Here is a 19,729-nt window from a genome sequence, read left to right as displayed (position 1 = left end):
CTGTCAACATCCAGGAGCCTAGCGCAATAAAACTAGCCGTGAATCACTAGACCGACCCCCTCCTTCACTACCCTGATTGCGGTACAATCAGACGGCGCCAATGGCTGACCGGTGTGTAGCTCAATGGGGGAGATCGCTGTACTAACCTATTGGTGTAATAGCTCCTCCTGGAGGTGTGTTCCCCGATGTCTGATCATCTTAACCACTTTCTTACTGGGCACATATACCCCCCTCCTGCCCAGGCGAAATTTCAGCTTCCGGCACTGCGTCGCTTTAACTCACAATTGCGCAGTCGTACGACGTGGCTCCCAAACAAAATTGGCATCCTTTTTTCCCCACAAATAGAGCTTTCTTTTGGTGGTATTTGATCACCTCTGCAGTTTTTTTTTTTTTGCGCTATAAACAAAAAAAGAGCGACAATTTTGAAAAAAATAATCTATTTTTTACTTGTTGCTATAATAAATATCCCAATTTAAAAAAAAAAATTCTCAGTTTAGGCCGATACATATTCTTCTACATATTTTTGGTAAAAAAGAAAAAGAAATATGCACAAAAGTTATAGCGCCTACAAAATAGGGGACAGAATTATAATTATTTTTTATTATTTTTTTTTTACTAGTTATGGCGGTGATCTGCAATTTTTATTGGGACTGCGACATTATGACGGACACATCGGACACTTCTGACACATTTTTGGCACCATTCACATTTACACAGCGATCAGTGCTATAAATATGCACTAATTACTGTATAAATGTGACTGGCAGGGAAGGGGTTAACACTAGGGGGCGAGGAAGGGGTTAAATGTGTACCCTGCATAGTGTTTGTACCCTGCATAACTGTGGGGGAAGGGGACTGACTGGGGGAGGCGACCGATCTGTGTCCCTATGTATAAGGGACACAGCATCGGTCTTCTCTCTCCCTGACAGGACGTGGATCTGTGTGTTTACACACCCAGATCCACGTCCTTGTCTGTGTAACCGCCGATTGCCTGGCGGACATCGCGGCCGCCAGGCACGTGCATCAGCATCTCAGTGATGTGGCGCACGCGCGCCCCCTAGTGGCTGGAGGCCGTATATAGACGGCCTCCCGGCAATTAGGATCCACATTGCGGCCGTAGAAAGTCGTCAGGCCGGCAGCAAGTGGTTAAGGGTGCAGAAACACAGACCAGCCTTCTTTGCTGTTCACATCCCAGGAGTGGATAATTAGAAGGCAAATTTACTCGGCTACTACTGCCTGGACTAAGGGGAATGGGCTCTTCATCACAACATCTTCAATCTTCTGTGTGTGAAATAGAACTTCAATTCCTTCAAGGAATTTCAGATGTGGACATCCTGGCCTCCAGGTTTAGCAACAAGTTACCCCCTTGTGGTCAAGACCAAAAGTTGAAGACCAAGCACTGGAATCAGATGCACTGATAATTCCCTTGACCCATTCCCATTCACATATCCCTTTCCCCCCAGTGCAAATTCTGCCTTGACTTCTCTGCAAGATAAAAAAAAAAAAAAGTGATTCTGAATGCACCAAACTGGCCCACGACAACCTGGTACATGGACATATACAAACCTTTAGGAGACGATCCCTGGCTTCCTCCAAAGTGCCCCCCCGTTCCATCCTGCTTCACAGTAGCTTGATTAGTCGGTATGACTGTTGAAGATCAAGTCTTAAAATTCAGTAGGGTCTCTGAATCTGTTTATAGCTACTTTGTGCAAAGCCAGATCCTGCCACTTCCAGAAATATGTACCATCATGCCAGGAAATCATCACCCTGTGCTGTTGATATAGGGGTGACAATGTAATGGCACAGAGCGTGAACAAGGAAATGCATGGCAAGATCGCCAGAAATTTTGGGTCGGATTTCTACAGTCCATTTTGATTGACTTTGCAAGGCTGTAATGCCGCGTACACACCATCACTTTATGTGATGAAAAAAAATGACGTTTTTAAAAACGTCACTTTAATTGACTGTGTGTGTGGGAAAACGTCATTTTATGTCTTGTAAAAAACGACCAAAAAAAATTGAAGCATGCTTCAATTTTATGTGTCGTTTTTCAAAAGTGCACTTTTTACTTCACAGAAATTGACCGTGTGTAGCAAAAAACGTTGTTTTCTAAGACGTTTTTTCATCCACGCATGCCCAGAAGCAAGGTTCAATGGTAAAACGTGGTGGAACGTAACCTCACTTTGCAAGATCATTGTGAGAAAACGATGGTGTGTAGGCAACTTCGTCTTTGAAAATTGAAGTTTCAAAAACGTCGTTTTTTACTTCACAGAAAGTGTCGTTTTTTTTCATCACATAAAGTGATGGTGTGTACGCGGCATAAGGCTTTGTCTGATCTCTGTGTGGGATTAAACTTCTTAGTAATTTTCCCTTTCTTGAGCGCTGGTTTTGTCACCGTCAAGCTGACAAGTTTGTGACTTTGCATGGGACTTTCTCATGATTTTGGAATTGTATTATTTGTTCATATTTACTTTTATTTCACTTATCACAAATGTTTATATGAATTGTTGATGAACTAGGTTTTTTGTTTCAGGTATATTTATTTAAATTAATATGAAGGTTCATATACATTACTGATGAAGTACAGTACAATGTTTTAGATTTATTTGTTGTGTTCATTACATAGTTTACATGTTTTGAATACCTCAGAATCTGTATGGGTTCTTAAAAGGACATGGCACCTATAATGGATTTTCGTTTATAGCACATCTTGTATCTGGATTATGATTTAGGTGCAGCAGTCCAGTTTTATATCACTTTTTATCACTTATTGCAAGGATAATCTTTTTTGTTTTCTCTATGAATATCCAGCTTGTATGCTGTACTGTGCAATTAAAATGGGAGGAATTTTAATTTACCTGTAAATTCCATATTTGGAGTACACTATGGGTCACAGACCATACTTCCCTCTGTTCCTGTGTTAAACTGTATTGCTTGCTAGAAAACTGAGCTCTCTTGGAGGTTTATAGGGGTAAGCCAAGGAGGTTTGTCCAGGAAAGCTTTGCTCATCTCCAATCACATGAAGGTATTAGCCTCTAACCCAGAGTCTATGACTAGCCAGCCTGTGCTATGTACTGTACACCAAGATATAGAATTTATAAGTAAGTGAAAATGTATTTTTCTCTGTGTTCATTGGAGGACACAGCACCTATCTCTGTGGCTTGCTGAGGCCTGTATCTCCTGAGACACTTTTGTTCTTGTGATTATCTAAAATAGAGCAGCCAACCTCTTGTATTCAAAATGCATCTGACTGGCCACCAAGCTGGACCATTGTAACTGTGTAAAAATACACCATGCCTGGAATTCATCTTTAACCACTTTTCTACCAGTAATTATTATTTTTTGTTCATTTTCACACACGTTAGAATCTGTATTTTTTTGCTAGAAAATAACTTTAAACCCCCAAACAAATATTTTCTGAAAGCAGAGGCCATAAAATAGCTGCAGTTGCAATTGTGTATGTTGCGTTATATTTGCCCAACTGTTTATCAAACCCATATTACAAATAAAACACACCATTTTGAATTTTGGTGCACCATTTGTCTCATTACATATAAAATATGGGGTTGCGTTGAGAAAATAGATACCAAACATGTCAAGCATTAGAATTGGTTCAGCTGTAAAAAAAAAAAAAAAAGTATGGTATCCAAAATTGTAGATGGGCAATGCTTCAAAACTTAAAAAAAAAAGTTATCTGTTTAGGTTTAATTGTGAATTGGGCCCCTTTTGTTAATTGCTCTCACTTTGACATTCCAAGGTGATTCCTCAAATGTGGCACAATTCTTGTTCATATACATGTGTATGCCTTGTTATACACATTTAGGTGTGTAAGGGGACAGCGGTGTTGCACTTACATTTTTAAAAATTATTTTAATTTATTTTATGATTTACTTTGTCAACACATTTGTTCATTTATTTAAGTTGGTGTTACCAGAAACAGGAGTAGAGGTGCTTGCAGGTGTCAAGGTCTTTTTATGGAGAAATCTGTGGTTTCTTAGAGTCCTATAGGAGTGATCAGACACCGCTAGAGGTGCCCGGATCACTTTTACATAAAAGTCAGTTGCCAGCTGAAAAATCAATGTGCAGCTTACGACTGCAGTATTAATTCCTTGAACACAGGACGTTTTTAAACTTGCTTTGGTAGACAAGGGATTAAAGTTGACAAGTTTGCACCTTGTTCCCTTTATGGACTATTTGTGTATTTTTGTATTTATACTAGGTGATCATATTCCCCCTTAAATGCCTTTTCTCAAAGGAGTGTAAATTTATGGTACACATTTGCTTCTCTGTGTTGCATAGTTTTCACACATCTGCCTGTGGTGCCATTTTAAGTTTTTATTTTGTCATTGGTGATAGGTGTGTTTGGTTCACCAATCTCAGACTGATTACCATACGGCAAAACGCTTAGAGCCCCTTCACATCATTAAGTTACAGTAAATCCAGTTGTGCTTTACTGAAAAAAAAGGCACCCTCTATTGGTGTGTTTGCAGCCTTTCCGAGTAAATGAACAATTTGATGCATTAAACGATGCACACTTATTTGTATGCATTGCACACATTTTTTACATTTCCAATCTTATTCATTTTAGGGTGCATCTGGACAAGAGACTGAACGCATTTCCCTTTCTACAATCCAGCAGCGACTCTCTTTGTTTCCTGCTTCTCACCTCACTCCTTACCTTGGTTCTGATGCAGCGACCTCTCATAATTCGCTTCTGCAGCATATGGTCATGCTAGAGCAGCCCAATTCACAGAGTCAGTTAGTTTCAGGTGAGTTGAAGTTCTCTCCATGTTTTTTAGCATTTAAAATGTTCTGTTAATGAAAGATCACTATCGGCTTAGACAGATCTGTATTCTTACTTTAGGGTTGGGAGCACTCCCTCTTCATTCCCAGTCTTTAGTGTCCACTGATCGGGTATCTCCTACAATCCACAAGTTACGTCAGCACCGCCCATTGGGCCGGACACAGTCTGCACCTCTGCCTCAGAACTCTCATGCCCTGCAACACTTGGTCATTCAGCAGCAGCACCAGCAGTTCCTTGAGAAGCACAAACAGCAGTTTCAGCAGCAGCAGATACATCTCAATAAGGTAAGTGTCAAGTTTCCTTGTGCACATTTGTGATTTCTTTACTTTCTGCCTTCTCACAATGTTTCGCAAAATGGGGAATTTCATAATCGCAAACAATTTTATAACACACAGCTGTGCTGGTGGTGTGGTTGGGGGGATTGTATAAGATGGAGAAGAGGGGGTGGGTGGTCCCCTTCTGGAACGTATTCTTCTTGTAATTTCAGCCCAGGGACATGACTCTATTAACCCCCATAGAACTGGTAGTTCAGAGGATGGGACACACTGTACAGAAGATTTGCACATGATCCAGCAGCCTGAACAACATGGGACATCCTTTGTTTCATGTATGTTGGGTCACTAAAGCTGTAGGGAAAATATTTTGCTAATCTTTAGTTTTACACAAAAAAAAAACATTGCCATTGTACTATGTCAGAAGTGCTCTTGTTCATTCCAGAACTCATGTTTCAGATTTACATCACTGAAAGAATAATTCAAGAAGAAATGGAAGCAAGTAAAATTACTAGGGCTGTTACTGATCAAAATTTTTGTGTTCGATTAATCGATTTTTTTTTATCGATTAATCGACTAATTTCGATTAATTATAACGCACATACAGATCCAACTACTTTTAGCTGATCTCCTTGCAGGCTGATTCCTAGTGCAGCTACCAACCACTGGAAAAACGGATAGCAGGATACAAAAAACACACAAAGGCAGCGCTCGATAGGAATAGCATTAAAACTTTTATAGTCTTCAAGTAGGTAACAAAATAAATATTGCACTGGAGATAAAATCGATGTAGCTACATTAACTGTAAAAATGGTGCGAGTAATACCAAACGGTAGCAAAAGCAGTCATAAAAACATGTAGCTAAGTATGATACTGGTATAAAAATGTGTACAACGATGCCACTTCTGAATCCAGATGAGGAGAAGTTAACATCAGTCCGTCGGCATGTAGATGTCCCGTGAAGGGAACTATCACAACTCCCAGTGGATGGTTGTAGAATCCCAGGTTAATAGAGGGAAGTATAACAGCCCTTGCATGTGGCAGATAGTAAGGTCCCGCCGACATGCAGATATGAAGGCACAGCAAAGGTGCCCTTCAGATGGACACGGCAAGCCCACCGCCGGGGTCCGTGATGTCACCGGATCTCCGACGGAACTCCCTGAAGGCCCAGAAGCCGGCAGGGAGCTGAGTACCAATCAAAAAAATTAAAGATTAATCGATGAATTAATAGTTAATTTCCACAGCCCTAAAAATTACATTGATGAGACTGGATGACAAAGAGTTATCTTAAACTCAACGGAGAGAAAACAGAACTTCTGTTTCACGCCAAGCGTATTAATCAACCTACAACAACTTGGACCCCCCGCCCATTCTGGGCAAAATCATCACCCCCTAGCGCCAAAGTCAAAAGTCTAGGGGTCATCTTTGACTCTCACATGACATTGGACGCACAAATAGGGTCAGTAGTCAACGGATCTCACCATCTGCTGCGCCTACTACGCAGACTTACTCCTTTTATTCCCAAGGAAGACATAGCGGTCGTGGTTGGAGCTATTGTAAACTCAAGATTGGACTATGCAAATGCCCTTTACCTCGGACTCCCCAAGTACCAAATCGCTCGTCTACAAGTCGTTCAAAATACGGCCGCTAGACTTGTGACTGGGAAAAAACCTTGGGAATCAATCTCACCTTCACTGAGAACCCTTCACTGGTTACCAGTAAAAGACAGAATCACTTTTAAAGCACTCTGTCTAACGCATAGATGTATCTATGGGAATGCTCCCCATTATCTATGTGAAAAAATAAAAGCTCATAATCCCAATCGCGTTCTGCGATCCACCAATCAAAATTTCCGCCAGATACAAGTCCAAAGGAGAAAGGAGATTCGCGGTCCAAGGGCCTAGACTATGGAACGCTTTACCAACCAGCATTCGGTTGGAGGAGAACCACTTAGCATTCAGGAGAAAGATCAAGACTCATCTCTTTTGATACCAAAGGAGACAGGAACAACAAGCTCCCAGAGGCGATTAAGTTTGCATGTGCTGCGCTATATAAGTTTTCATTCATTCATTCATTCATTAATTACTAACCAGTCCTTGCAGTGCACCTGGAAAGTATTCACAGCGCTTGACCTTTTTCCACATTTTGTTATGTTACAGCCTTATACCAAAATGGATTAAATTCATTATTTTCCTCAAAATTCTACAAACAATACCCGATAATGACAATGTGAAAGAAGTTTGTTTGAAATCTGTGCAAATTTATTAAAAATAAAAAAATTACATGATTCATGCCTTGCCCATACATGATTCCAATCTCAGCCTGTTCCTACTAAACTTGTCGAGATTCTAACTATGGGCAGCCTACTAGGTCACTAGCTTACTGATGTCTGTGTATGCTAGCTCTCCTAGCTCAAACTGCACGAGCAACATGAGAGCTCTCTGTACTGTTGGTTACAATTCACTTCAGCCTTCATGGAACTTTATACCCGAGACCAGTTTGTTGGTACAATTTGCCTTTGTATCTTCAAAAATGGCTGTTTGCCTACTCAAATAGAATTTCCTTGTCTTATTGCTTTCCTCCTGTTTTTCTGTAACTGATGCTTTGTATACAAATGGTTTTCCTAAACTGTACCTACTTAAAACTTCAATAAAAAAAGAACTTAAAATTTGGATTACCAATTTTGGGGCACAAATAGTGGGACTCCGAAAGTTGACAGAGACCTAGCTGGGAGCTATCTTGACAAATGCCAACATAATCCTCAAGAGAAATATAAGAAGCCGTTAGGCAACTTTTATCCACTTGTACACAGTGGGAGGTGCACTACTGAAGGATTGCTGGCAATTCACAAAGCTAACACACATAAGGACCTTAATTAAACATGTTTATTTCAGCCAAATCCAATGAGATTTGAATGCTATAGTTAAAGCTGAAAGTAATGATTATTCTCCTTGTGTAAATTGAATTTATTTTTTCATATAGAAAATGAGAAACAATTATTCTTCCTCTTATCAGCATATTTTTGTTTTTGTCTTTTTAAGCTTTCTTTGTGTCTTTTTTACTTTTGTCATTTATTTCGCCTTTTATCTTTAGATGATTCCTAAAGTAAATGAGGTTTCAAGACAGCATGAAAGCCATCCTGAGGAGACTGAGGAAGAACTGCGTGAGCACCAAGCATTACATGAAGAGCCATATGTAGAACATGCATTAAATCTCAAGGAGCAAAGCCTTGGCAGTATTGTGCATGTGAAGCAGGAGAGAGAAGAGAGTGAGGATGAGTCAAATGCACATGAGCTGGAGCATAATCAATTACAGACTGAGCAAGATCTGTTGTTCAGACAGGTATTACACTTTGCTTCTTATACTTTGTCTACTTTCCTAAAGCCACCAAAGAAATGGATGCTAAGGTTCCCATGATTATTACCCACAGCAAACACTACTACTTGAACAGCAACGAATTCATCAGCTGAGGAACTATCAGGCCTCCATTGAAGCTGCTGGATTAGTTATGCCTTTTAGTGGGCACAGACCTCTGTCAAGGGCACAGTCTTCACCAGCCTCTGCCTCATTTCCAATGTCCGTTCAGGAAACTCCCACTAAGCCCAGGTTCACTACAGGTACTTTACTGTGAAATTCATTAATTATGGATAATGTCAAGCTAAATGTTGCTTTCAACTATGACCTTTGAAATTATTGCAGGTCTTGTGTATGACACCTTGATGCTCAAACATCAGTGTATCTGTGGAAACACAAATATTCATCCAGAGCATGCTGGACGCATTCAAAGCATCTGGTCCAGGTTGCAAGAGACTGGTTTGAGGAGCATGTGTGAGGTGAGTATTTAACGGTCTGTGCACAGAAAGATGATTGTTCAGTTAAACCAATTTTTATCAATGAGCATGTAATTAGACACCTGCTATATATTTGTATATTTTGCAGATATTACAGATCTGAATCACCCTGTCAAATTGTCCAATTTTATTTTAGGCCAGGTTCTCACATATGTGCGGCCGCGGGTTTGTGCCTGGGGTCCGGTGCGTGTCTGTTCACTGGTTCAGGTGCGCTTCTGGTCCAAATTTTTGCCTGAATTCGCACCTGACCCAGACTTGCACCAGCCCGTTTTTAAGTCCAGACAGTGGCCGCCCTGGACATGTTTGAGCTGGCTCCATTGAGAGGTGGTCACATTTTCCTATCATGCAAAATGGATGCACATCAAATTTGCATATGCGTGAACCCAGCCTTAGCCTCTTGTCATTCCTGCTTGTGCTTTTTCCAGTTTCTTTCCACATTGTGAATGTGATTACTAATATAGCATAGTGCTACAGGCCAGTTATATACCTTTATGCTATTCACATGTGTGTCCCAAATTACTTGCAGTGTATACGCGGCAGAAAAGCCACTTTAGAGGAGTTGCAGACTGTCCACTCTGAGGCTCATACTCTGCTCTATGGCACAAACCCTTTGAATCGACAAAAACTGGAGGGTAAGTTTTTGCATTAATACTATGTTTGTGTTTAATACAAAACACTGGAACCTGTCTTAGTTTTAGTATTGTACATACACTATTGTGCAAAAGATTTAGGCAGGTGTAAAAAATACTTTCAATTAAGAATGCTTTTAAAAAAATAAGTATTAATGGTTTATTTGTTATCAGTTAACAAAATAGAAAGTAAATAGAATAGAAATCCAAATCAAATCAATATTTAGTGTGACCACCCTGGTCTTATAGGTACACTTGCATACACTTTTTGAAGGAACTCGGCAGGTAGATTGTTCCAAACCTCTTGTAGAAATAACCACAGATCTTCTGTGGATGTAGGCTGCCTCAGATACTTCTGTCTCTTCATATAATCCCAGACAGACTTATTGATGTCGAGATCAGGGCTTTGTGGAGGCCAAATCATCACTTGCAGAGGAATCCTTGTTCTTCTTTAAGCTGAAGATGGTGCTTAAAGGAGTTTTAAAGGCAGAAGGTTTTTTATCTTAATGCATTCTTAAAGAGGAGTTCCACCCACATTTGGAACTTCCTCTTAACCCACTCCTCTCCCCCTTACATGCCACATTTGGCATGTAATTTTTTTGGGGGGGGAGTGGGGGCTTCAGCAAGAGTGGGACTTCCTGTCCCACTTCCTCCTTCCTGTAGGCGACTAAGCTTAATCGCCTTCAGGAAGGGGCTGCTGTAGGCGATCGCCTAGGACACGTCACAGGTCCTAGGCGATCTCCTGGCCAATTACACGGCGCCGCGCCGCTCGCGCATGCGCAGTGCCGCTCGCGCATGCGCAGTGGGTGCCCGGCCGTGAAGCCGAAAGCTGTCACGGCCGGGTGCCCACACTGAGAATGAAGACGCCGGCCGGGGAGGAGCGGAGCGGAGCCCCGGCCAGCGCGTCGCTGGAGCGCTGGAGCAGGTAAGTGTCTGTTTATTAAAAGCCAGCAGCTACACTTTTTGTTGCTGCTGACTTTTAATAAACATACAAATGGCTGGAACTCCCCTTAAATGATCCTAAACTAAATCTCAAGCTCTGTTTGCAAAAAACGCTGGCCATACGTGCAAGGAACCCCCACCATGCATCACTGTTGCCTGTAGACACTTATTATTGTACCTCTCACCAGGCTTTCTGTGAACAAACTCTCTGCTGCTACAGCCAAATATTTCAAATTTTGGCTCATCGGTCCAGAGCACCTGCTGTCGTTTTTCGGCACTCCAGTTCCTATGTTTCTGTACATAGTTGAGTCGCTTAGCCTTGTTTCCACGTTGGCGCTATGGCTTTTTGGCTTACTGATGGCTATGGCGCTATGGCTTTTTGTTTATGTCATACGTTGTATTATTTGCCTCAGAACCCATTCGGTTGACACTCTGTTCAACTTGTTTGATTGTATATGCTTTTCTGTACACCTGTATAATCTAATAAAAAATGTATTGGGAAAAAAAAAAGAACCACCTTGTGTCATGTTGCTGTGCTCAGTCTTGGTGTATGACCTGTGGCATTAACCTGTCTTCCACAAACTCACCTTAGTATCAGAGTTTTGTTGTTCCTCACCCAGTTTAAAGCCTCCTACACAGCTTTTTCTGATTCAGTTAATGACGGTTTCAGCCTGCCTATGAAATTGATGATCATTAGCTCCTGCTTGGTATAATTGATTGCTACACGTGACTGTAATCCTACAAAATCCCTGACGTAATGAAAAATCGTCCGAATGAACGTTCGAAAAACGAACATTTGGTTGTGAGCGAAAACGACAGTGCCATCATGTAATGACCGATAAATCGTTAAGTGGACATAAATAAAAACAAATTGGTTCGTTTTTTTTTTACATATACCTAGTGCAGAATGTTCGGACGGGAAACGCATTAACCTTCCGATTTATCGTTCGTTCGGCAGAAAATTTCTAAATGTGTCAAAAACGTCCCAACGATTATCGATTTTGTGCCCATTAACTGGCCGTAAAACGAAAGAACTGTCTGAACGACCGAATTTCGGCCGAATTTTCGTCTAGTGTATAGCCAGCATTAGTTTAGAAAGTGAGCAAGAATTTATACTGGTTTGAAGCCAAAGTATAGTTGCATCAAATGATGATTTGATTTAGTTCACTCACTTTGCATTTTCTAAATTGATAAAAATAAGTAATTAAAATATATATTTTTGAAAGCATTCACTACACCTGCCTAAAACTTTTGCACAGTATACCTGATACAAACCCTACTCTTGGCTTTGTGTGTAAGGGATGAAAGTAAGTAGTTGAACCTTTTTTTCATGTTAAATGCTTTTGTATTTATTTTCAAACCTGTAATCTTAATAAATAAAAAAATATTGCATTTGCACTTTAGCCTTTAAGTGTTGAATTTTGCAGTATAGCCATTAGCATGCTGGTGATTTGCTGATTTCACAATGCTGTTTTGTGGTTTGTGTATTAGACCTTTTTGTGCTGATGCTACTAACTCTCTCCACTACACATTCCCCTTTCTCATGCAGGGTCTTTGACCTCTATGTTTGTGCGTCTCCCATGTGGCGGAGTTGGGGTGAGTGTTCACTTCTTCCATGGCACTTTGGTATTTATATCTTTTGGTATTGAGTTTTTTCACATTCAAGTCATGGCATACATATAACAGTTGAAGTGAATATTTGTGTAATAGAAGATCTGACAACTGAATGGATGTTTTAACTTGTAATTTCTTTCTTGTCTATTGAGTAACACAAGAAGTATTTTACCTCGAGTTAAACTGCCACCTATGGGAGAATTGTACACTGGCAAACAAAAACTGTTGGCCAGCCTGGATAACATCGCTCCTGCTATCAGCATGCCCCAGTTTTTTTTCTGGTGTCCAAAGAAGAATGTATGTTCATTTTGTTTGGAAGGTTTTTTTTTCCAACGGTTAGTGATAGATTTAGGAAGGACCTCACAGATGCCCCTTCAGTTAGCCAACAAGAACAGATTTTCCCAGGTACACTAAGTATACTGGTGATCTCACCACAACAGCCCTGCATTGTTCAGTCAGTAACTGTCTGTATTCCAGTTAGCACAAGACTACTTTCAGGTCAGGCTGGTATGTCTGGGAATTCCTTGTGGAGTTATCTAGCCAGAGCCGTGGCAGTGTTCCTGTCCCCATCGCTGAAAACTGCATGTGTGCAACAGCTTAGCTGACTGACCATTTTGTAAATTAAAATTCTCTTAACTTTTGGGCTGACTATATACTTAATTTGCAAATGCTATATATTTGGGTATTCTGCCACATGTTTTACGCCAGATCAGAACCATGGCAGTTCTTTTTGTCTGCATTGACCTAATCTTGCTGTGTCAGTTTGGAGAAACCATCCTTTTTATTACTTTAAGGCCTTTGAGTTTGCCTTGTGTCATTACTTTCTCTTTACCTTCCCAACATTTTTGTGGGTTTGGTAGCATCACAGCTGGAGTTTGTGTGCTCGTGCTGCTTCTTTGTCCACTCCTGCTACACTGGTCTAATGATGTCACAAACAGAACAGGTACAGTTACAGCCAGGAAAAAGCAAGTTTCATGCACCTGGGTCATTGTGTCACTTGCAGCTGATAGGTGGGAAGTCAGTGACACCTCAGCTGTGGTGAGAGTGATCCGTTAAACAGGTGCGTTAAACTTCCACTGTCCTGGTTCCCAACTGTAACTGTGCCAGTTCCTTTTTGACATCACTAGACTTGACTGGGCATTAAACAACCCATTTTTGTCCCTCACTCCTTGAAATAGGAGCATTCTACTGGAAATGTCCACATGCAGCTCCTTCAGGTCATTTCTCTGTAATTCCATTGGATCTCTGTCTGGTTGTCTTTCTGCACTTCAGAAACTGGCATTTCAATTTGTCAGGGAATACTCTCTACTTTCTGGTTTTGCATACAAACAAGATAGTGTTGAGGTCCAGGAATTCCTTCTTGCCTAAGGTAATTTCACCCTTTCAATCTCAACCAAGACATTGTTATTTTGTTCCCTCTGTCTTGCTCTGGTCACCTAATAGCCACAGCTTCTATCAAAAAAATGTATTTGCGCTTTATCATGCCAAACGGTTTAAATAGGGTGCTCCAATTTCTCCTTACACTATCTCTATTTGATTCAGACAGACCATTGTCTATTGTCCAAGCTTTGTGGTTAAAAGCTTTGTCTGCTGAGCCTGCTTATAAGAGTTGTCACTTTTCAATAGTGAACGCTAGTGAAGGATTTGGTGAATCTTTGGTAAATTTATCAAGGAAGTTACTAGGCTGAAAGAAGTTCTTCCCTACAAAAAAGAGCATACGCTTACAAATACTACAGCTGCTACCCCTTCTCACTGAAAGGGGGTCCTGTTGCTTCTCCCAGGCGTCGTCCTCATAAGCCAAAGCTCAGTCGATCCTTTCATCACAAGCCTTGGACCCCAAAACGCTCCAAGCTTACTCCACAATTTTTTATTTATTGTTTTTTATTGCTCAAGAAACACAAAACAAAATCGTACATGCAACGCATCACATTTCGTATCGTCGGTGAAAAATCAGTTGCACAACCATTAGTCACAACCTGCAGAATATATATATCTCTTGGGATACAAATTTCGTAGCACATGGGTTATTGAATAATTTTTACCCGGTATTTCCTTTCAGTCCCTTGCCAGTAAGTTGTTAACCCTAGATTCTCTGCCCCTGCCCTTGTATTGTTGCCCACCCAGGTGTGTCCCCATGTACCTCTATGAACATCTAAGCAGTCTCATCTGTACGAGTTCTCTGGGGCTTATACCTGGTGTATCAAGCCATGTGGCCCACAATTTGTCAAATTTCTCAGGATACCCCCTATGCTGGTATATGTATTTTTACATAAGAGTACTACCCATATGCTGAATCCATGTTTTAACCATTGGTGGTCTAGCAGATTTCCAGCTCATAAGTATTGATTTCCTAGCCTGAAACAGTGCTCTGGCAAAAGCCGTCCTTGTCAGGTCCTGCATTCTCCACAATTAAGTGGCACCCTCACTGTACGACGTGGAGGAACGTCAGAAGGTCTTTGCGCCAGCTTGGGTCACAGATGTGCCGGCGCTCTGGGTTCAATCTGTCATTTACAGGGGATACAGAATAGAATTTTTAGCCCTGCCCCCTCCTTAATTCCCACTGTCCAATCTGCCATTTTGACTTCAAAGACACGCAGACTTGTAACATTTCCTGAATCAACAAGCACAAAGAGTAGTAATCCCAGTTCCTGCAGAAGAAAAAATAAATCAAATGCATTTGCGTGTCCCTAAATTTTCATGGAGTCTGCAAGATCGGTTATGGCTTCTTTCACATTGGGGGAATTTATGGCATCCGTAGGCATGTGCCCCAGGCACCGCAGTGAGTGGGGCACTGCCAGTCTGGGGTACATGGGTGTGCTAAAGTAGTTAAATCAGTTAAATCTATGTTTCTTAGACCTTTCAGTATCAAGCATCAGTTTTGCAAGCTTGCGAGGCCGCTACCTGGTCTTTTGTCAGAGTGTAACCTAGTGGATCTTCAAGCCTCTGCTGGTGTAGGCTTTAGCCGCAAGGTGCTCAAGTGCTTCAAGCTGTCATTTTGAGTGTTTCAGGTCTGTTGACCCTTGGTTTTTGTGAGTCTGTTTCTGTTTGCTATGTTATTGCTCACCCCCCAGTTTATTGCTTGGAGATGTCTCATGGTCTATTACTTCATGTCCTGTACTGTACAATTAGGATAATGGCAATTTTGACTTGCCAGTAAACTCCATATCTTGGAATCCGGTACATGACACAGGTTTCTCTTCTCTGTTTCTTCTTCTTTTTGCTTTCTACAAAACTGAAGTCCTATGAAGTGGATGGGGTTATGCCAGGGTGCACTGGGGTGTTCCCAGCAAAGCTTTTGCCGATCTGTCCACCTGAAAGTAATGGCATAACTGCATATTAACACGTGCTCTTTTGACTACCTGTCCTTTACTGTACCCCATTATATGGAATTTACTGGTAAGCTGAAAATCCTTTTTTTTTTTTTTGTATTCACCTTAAAATCATGTTCTTGGCATCCATTGGGAATCTTAATGCTACCAAACTGAGGCATGCTTGTAGCGGGAGGGGTTATCTAGGCTGGCCTACATTCTATTGATTTTTTTGCCAATCTCCAATTCTCCTGCAAGAGGAGTCCCTCAGTGGACTTCAAGAAACAGATTTACATTGAATAAAGTATTTTGTAGGCTGATGTTCAGTATCTGCATCTCTGTATGCAGCATATGCAAGGTTTCTGAAATTCATCCTTTACATGTCCTTTTTTGCCAGGTCGACAGTGACACAATTTGGAATGAAGTACATTCTTCTGGGGCTGCCCGCCTAGCTGTGGGGTGTGTAGTGGAACTTGCCTCAAAGGTTGTGGCAGGAGAGCTAAAGGTATGTCCTTGCACATGGCATATAATCCCCACTGCACCCTCCCCTAAAGAATCAGCAAAAAGTAATTTTTATTTACCAGAAGTCTGTTTACAACGGTACTAGTGATTTATAATTCAGGTCCAGCAAACTCCTATTAATAGTATTCTACGCTCGGAATGAAATCAATTTTCTGCATAAACCCATTTCCTCTCATCTTAAAAAGTTTCACCAGCATTTTAACTTTTTACTATATTATATGGTTGCCACAGTAAAGTCTGTCTGATGGTGTAGTCAGTATTATCCAGTATGGAAGGGGACCTAATGTTGTGCACTTTACTTAAAAAGGGTTTTCAAACTGAATGTTGCTTTTTTTTATTGCTTAATAAGTGGAATGGGATATTCAGCTCATTAAAAATTAGGCTGCTGCTTAAAATAACTAGTAAAAAAATCTTAACAATTCACCTGTTCAGCCTTCTGTTAAGGAGCCTGGATTTACATATTTAGATGGATATTTGTGTTTAGTAATTTGGGTTAAAGGAGAAGTCTACCTTTAAAAAAAAAAAAAAAAAGTAATTCCCATCTTTTTGCAGGTAAATAAAAATGTGCATTTATTATATTTTTAACTAGGAGCCTTCAAAGCATTGTTGATCGCCAGTGCAATGCAGGACTCCTGCAGACTGTCAGTTTAGGCTGTCTACTCGTACAAGCAGACATTTGCCAATGACAGAAAGAATCAATGAACTACTTAATGCTCAACAGCACCCTGGTAGTTGACAACTACAAGCCGACACCCACAAAGTATGTTGGTACTTGTAGTTCTCCCATTCACAGAACTCTGTAAATGAATGACGTGGCCAGGTGGGCGGAGCCCCGCACAGACAGGTTTTTTGTTACTTTTAAATTGTGACAGTGGGTTTAGGGAGATAGTGGTGGTACACCCAAGTGTACCACCACTATAATAAAGAGGGCTCTTACCAGAACATGTGGAACCTTTATAAAAAAGAGTCATGAGAGCTTGTAAATAAATGTGTCCTCTGTGGGGGAACTTGTAGCACATCATACTCTCCACCTGTAATCGCCAAGATTTCCCATACAATAACGAGAGCTGTTTAATCAAAATATATATATAAAAAAAACTGAAGAGGCCCACATAGTGTAAAACTGTATATGCAGTTTTTTATTAAAATAAATGCCTAGACACTGACAATGGTTAAAAACAACAAGCACTTGCCAGTAAAATACCAGTCCCAGTAACCAATCCAACAACCCTTCTGGTTACAGCGTGTGTGGTGATGTCGCAAGCTTAAGCTCCATCCAAAAATGGGTGGAACATGTAACATGTTCCCAACTGTGAACTTATCGTTTTAAAGGATATGTGAATCTCAAAATCAAATTCCATATACAGTGCCTTTGCGAAAGTATTCGGCCCCCTTGAACTTTGCGACCTTTTGCCACATTTCAGGCTTCAAACATAAAGATATAAAACTGTATTTTTTTTTTTGAAGAATCAACAACAAGTGGGACACAATCGTGAAGTGGAACGAAATGTATTGGATATTTCAAACTTTTTTAACAAATAAAAAACTGAAAAATTGGGCGTGCAAAATTATTCAGCCCCCTCAAGTTAATACTTTGTAGCGCCACCTTTTGCTGAGATTACAGCTGTAAGTCGCTTGGGGTATGTCTCTATCAGTTTTGCACATCGAGAGACTGACATTTTTGCCCATTCCGCCTTGCAAAACAGCTGGAGCTCAGTGAGGTTGGATGGAGAGCGTTTGTGAACAGCAGTTTTCAGTTCTTTCCACAGATTCTCGATTGGATTCAGGTCTGGACTTTGACTTGGCCATTCTAACACCTGGATATGTTTATTTGTGAACCATTCCATTGTAGATTTTGCTTTATGTTTTGGATCATTGTCTTGTTGGAAGACAAATCTCCGTCCCAGTCTCAGGTCTTTTGCAGACTCCATCAGGTTTTCTTCCAGAATGGTCCTGTATTTGGCTCCATCCATCTTCCCATCAATTTTAACCATCTTCCCTGTCCCTGCTGAAGAAAAGCAGGCCCAAACCATGATGCTGCCACCACCATGTTTGACAGTGGGGATAGTGTGTTCAGGGTGATGAGCTGTGTTGCTTTTACTCCAAACATAACGTTTTGCATTGTTGCCAAAAAGTTCGATTTTGGTTTCATCTGACCAGAGCACCTTCTTCCACATGTTTGGTGTGTCTCCCATGTGGCTTGTGGCAAGCTTTAAACGACACTTTTTATGGATATCTTTAAGAAATGGCTTTCTTCTTGCCACTCAAGGCCAGATTTGTGCAGTATACGACTGATTGTTGTCCTATGGACAGAGTCTCCCACCTCAGCTGTAGATCTCTGCAGTTCATCCCGAGTGATCATGGGACTCTTGGCTGCATCTTTGATCAGTCTTCTCCTTGTATGAGCTGAAAGTTCAGAGGGACAGCCAGGTCTTCGTAGATTTCCAGTGGTCTGATACTTCCTCCATTCAATATTATCGCTTGCACAGTGCTCCTTGGGATGTTTAAAGCTTGTGAAATCTTTTTGTATCCAAATCCGGCTTTAAACTTCTCCACAACAGTATCTGGGACCTGCCTGGTGTGTTCCTTGTTCTTCCTGATGCTCTCTGCGCTTTAAACGGACCCCTGAGACTATCACAGTGCAGGTGCATTTATACGGAAACTTTATTACACACAGGTGGATTATATTTATCATTAGTCATTTAAGTCAACATTGGATCATTCAGAGATCCTCACTGAACGTCTGGAGAGAGTTTGCTGCACTGAAAGTAAAGGGGCTGAATAATTTTGCACGTCCAATTTTTCAGTTTTTTATTTGTTAAAGTTTGAAATTTCCAATAAATTTTGTTCCACTTCATGATTGTGTCCCACATGTTGTTGATTCTTCAAAAAAAATTACAGTTTTATATCTTTATGTTTGAAGCCTGAAATGTGGCAAAAGGCCGCAAAGTTCAAGGGGGCCGAATGTATGTCTTTACCACAGCCTTAGCATCAAAACTCAGACGAGGACCCCATACTTTGCTAATAAATATTTCTAAGGCCGCCTTACTTGCTGCCATTGCTCCATGTGGGTCAATTTCAGGGTTGAACACTGTTGCATGTTTCGGGCAAAGTGTTGCTACTGACACAAGTCTTCCTTCCCACAGTGATGTTGGTATAACCTCTTTTATGAAGACTATGTCTAGTTAGTATATATTTTCTTCAAAAGGGATCTCTACCTTTTATTAAAGGTTTATTCAAAAGTGACATTTTAGTTACAGGTGGCTAAAAGACAGCCTCCGGTGTTTTATATATATTGGATACCCCAGTAGTAAGATCTATCCTCCATCTTTCCCAACTGATTTTCTGCGCAGCTTTAGAGTTTAGGATGTTTTACCTGCCATTGCATTTTTCAATGCCTCCTGTTTTGTTTTCCATATTAAAGTTAATGTAAACCCTCACATATACCCAGTGAAGTGAACAGCCTCAGATGATACACAAAGATTAAACCAATCTCCCTACTAGTTTTACCTGCATATCCTGCTATCTTCATCTGTATATATCCTTTAGAAAGTGCTCTTCCTCTTAAAGTTTTTATCTTCCTGGCTAGCACTGTAAATGGAATATTGGCATACAGCCAAGACAGCTGACTGGAGGAAAGGCACACACCCTCACTCCACATTGGCAAAGGAAGGAAGGCTTGTGCAGAGCTGACTGCTGAAGTTGACTGCTAATCTATTATAGCAACCTCCCCAGACACACACTTCTGTCTCAGAGAATGTGTGAGAAGTTATCAGGCTGATAAAGC

The 19,729-nt window shown here is 40.9% G+C and overlaps 1 protein-coding gene across 3 annotated transcripts in view; it reads left to right on the top strand.

Moving 5' to 3' along the window:
• Window positions 1-19,729, top strand: part of HDAC4 (histone deacetylase 4) — a 294,548-nt gene that overhangs the window by 224,115 nt on the left and 50,704 nt on the right. For all 3 annotated transcript variants that reach the window (XM_040357576.1, XM_040357577.1, XM_040357578.1), the window contains 8 exons: window positions 4,589-4,769; window positions 4,865-5,088; window positions 8,170-8,418; window positions 8,507-8,693; window positions 8,776-8,909; window positions 9,454-9,559; window positions 12,048-12,094; window positions 15,818-15,925. In XM_040357576.1, coding sequence (XP_040213510.1) covers window positions 4,589-4,769; window positions 4,865-5,088; window positions 8,170-8,418; window positions 8,507-8,693; window positions 8,776-8,909; window positions 9,454-9,559; window positions 12,048-12,094; window positions 15,818-15,925 — 1,236 coding nt within the window. The remainder of the gene's footprint in view (window positions 1-4,588; window positions 4,770-4,864; window positions 5,089-8,169; window positions 8,419-8,506; window positions 8,694-8,775; window positions 8,910-9,453; window positions 9,560-12,047; window positions 12,095-15,817; window positions 15,926-19,729) is intronic.

This window comes from Rana temporaria, chromosome 6 (genome assembly GCF_905171775.1).
Source record: "Rana temporaria chromosome 6, aRanTem1.1, whole genome shotgun sequence".
Taxonomy (NCBI): domain Eukaryota; kingdom Metazoa; phylum Chordata; class Amphibia; order Anura; family Ranidae; genus Rana; species Rana temporaria.
The sequence above is the reverse complement of the archived record's forward strand: the minus strand, read 5'-3'. Positions and strand labels throughout refer to the sequence as shown.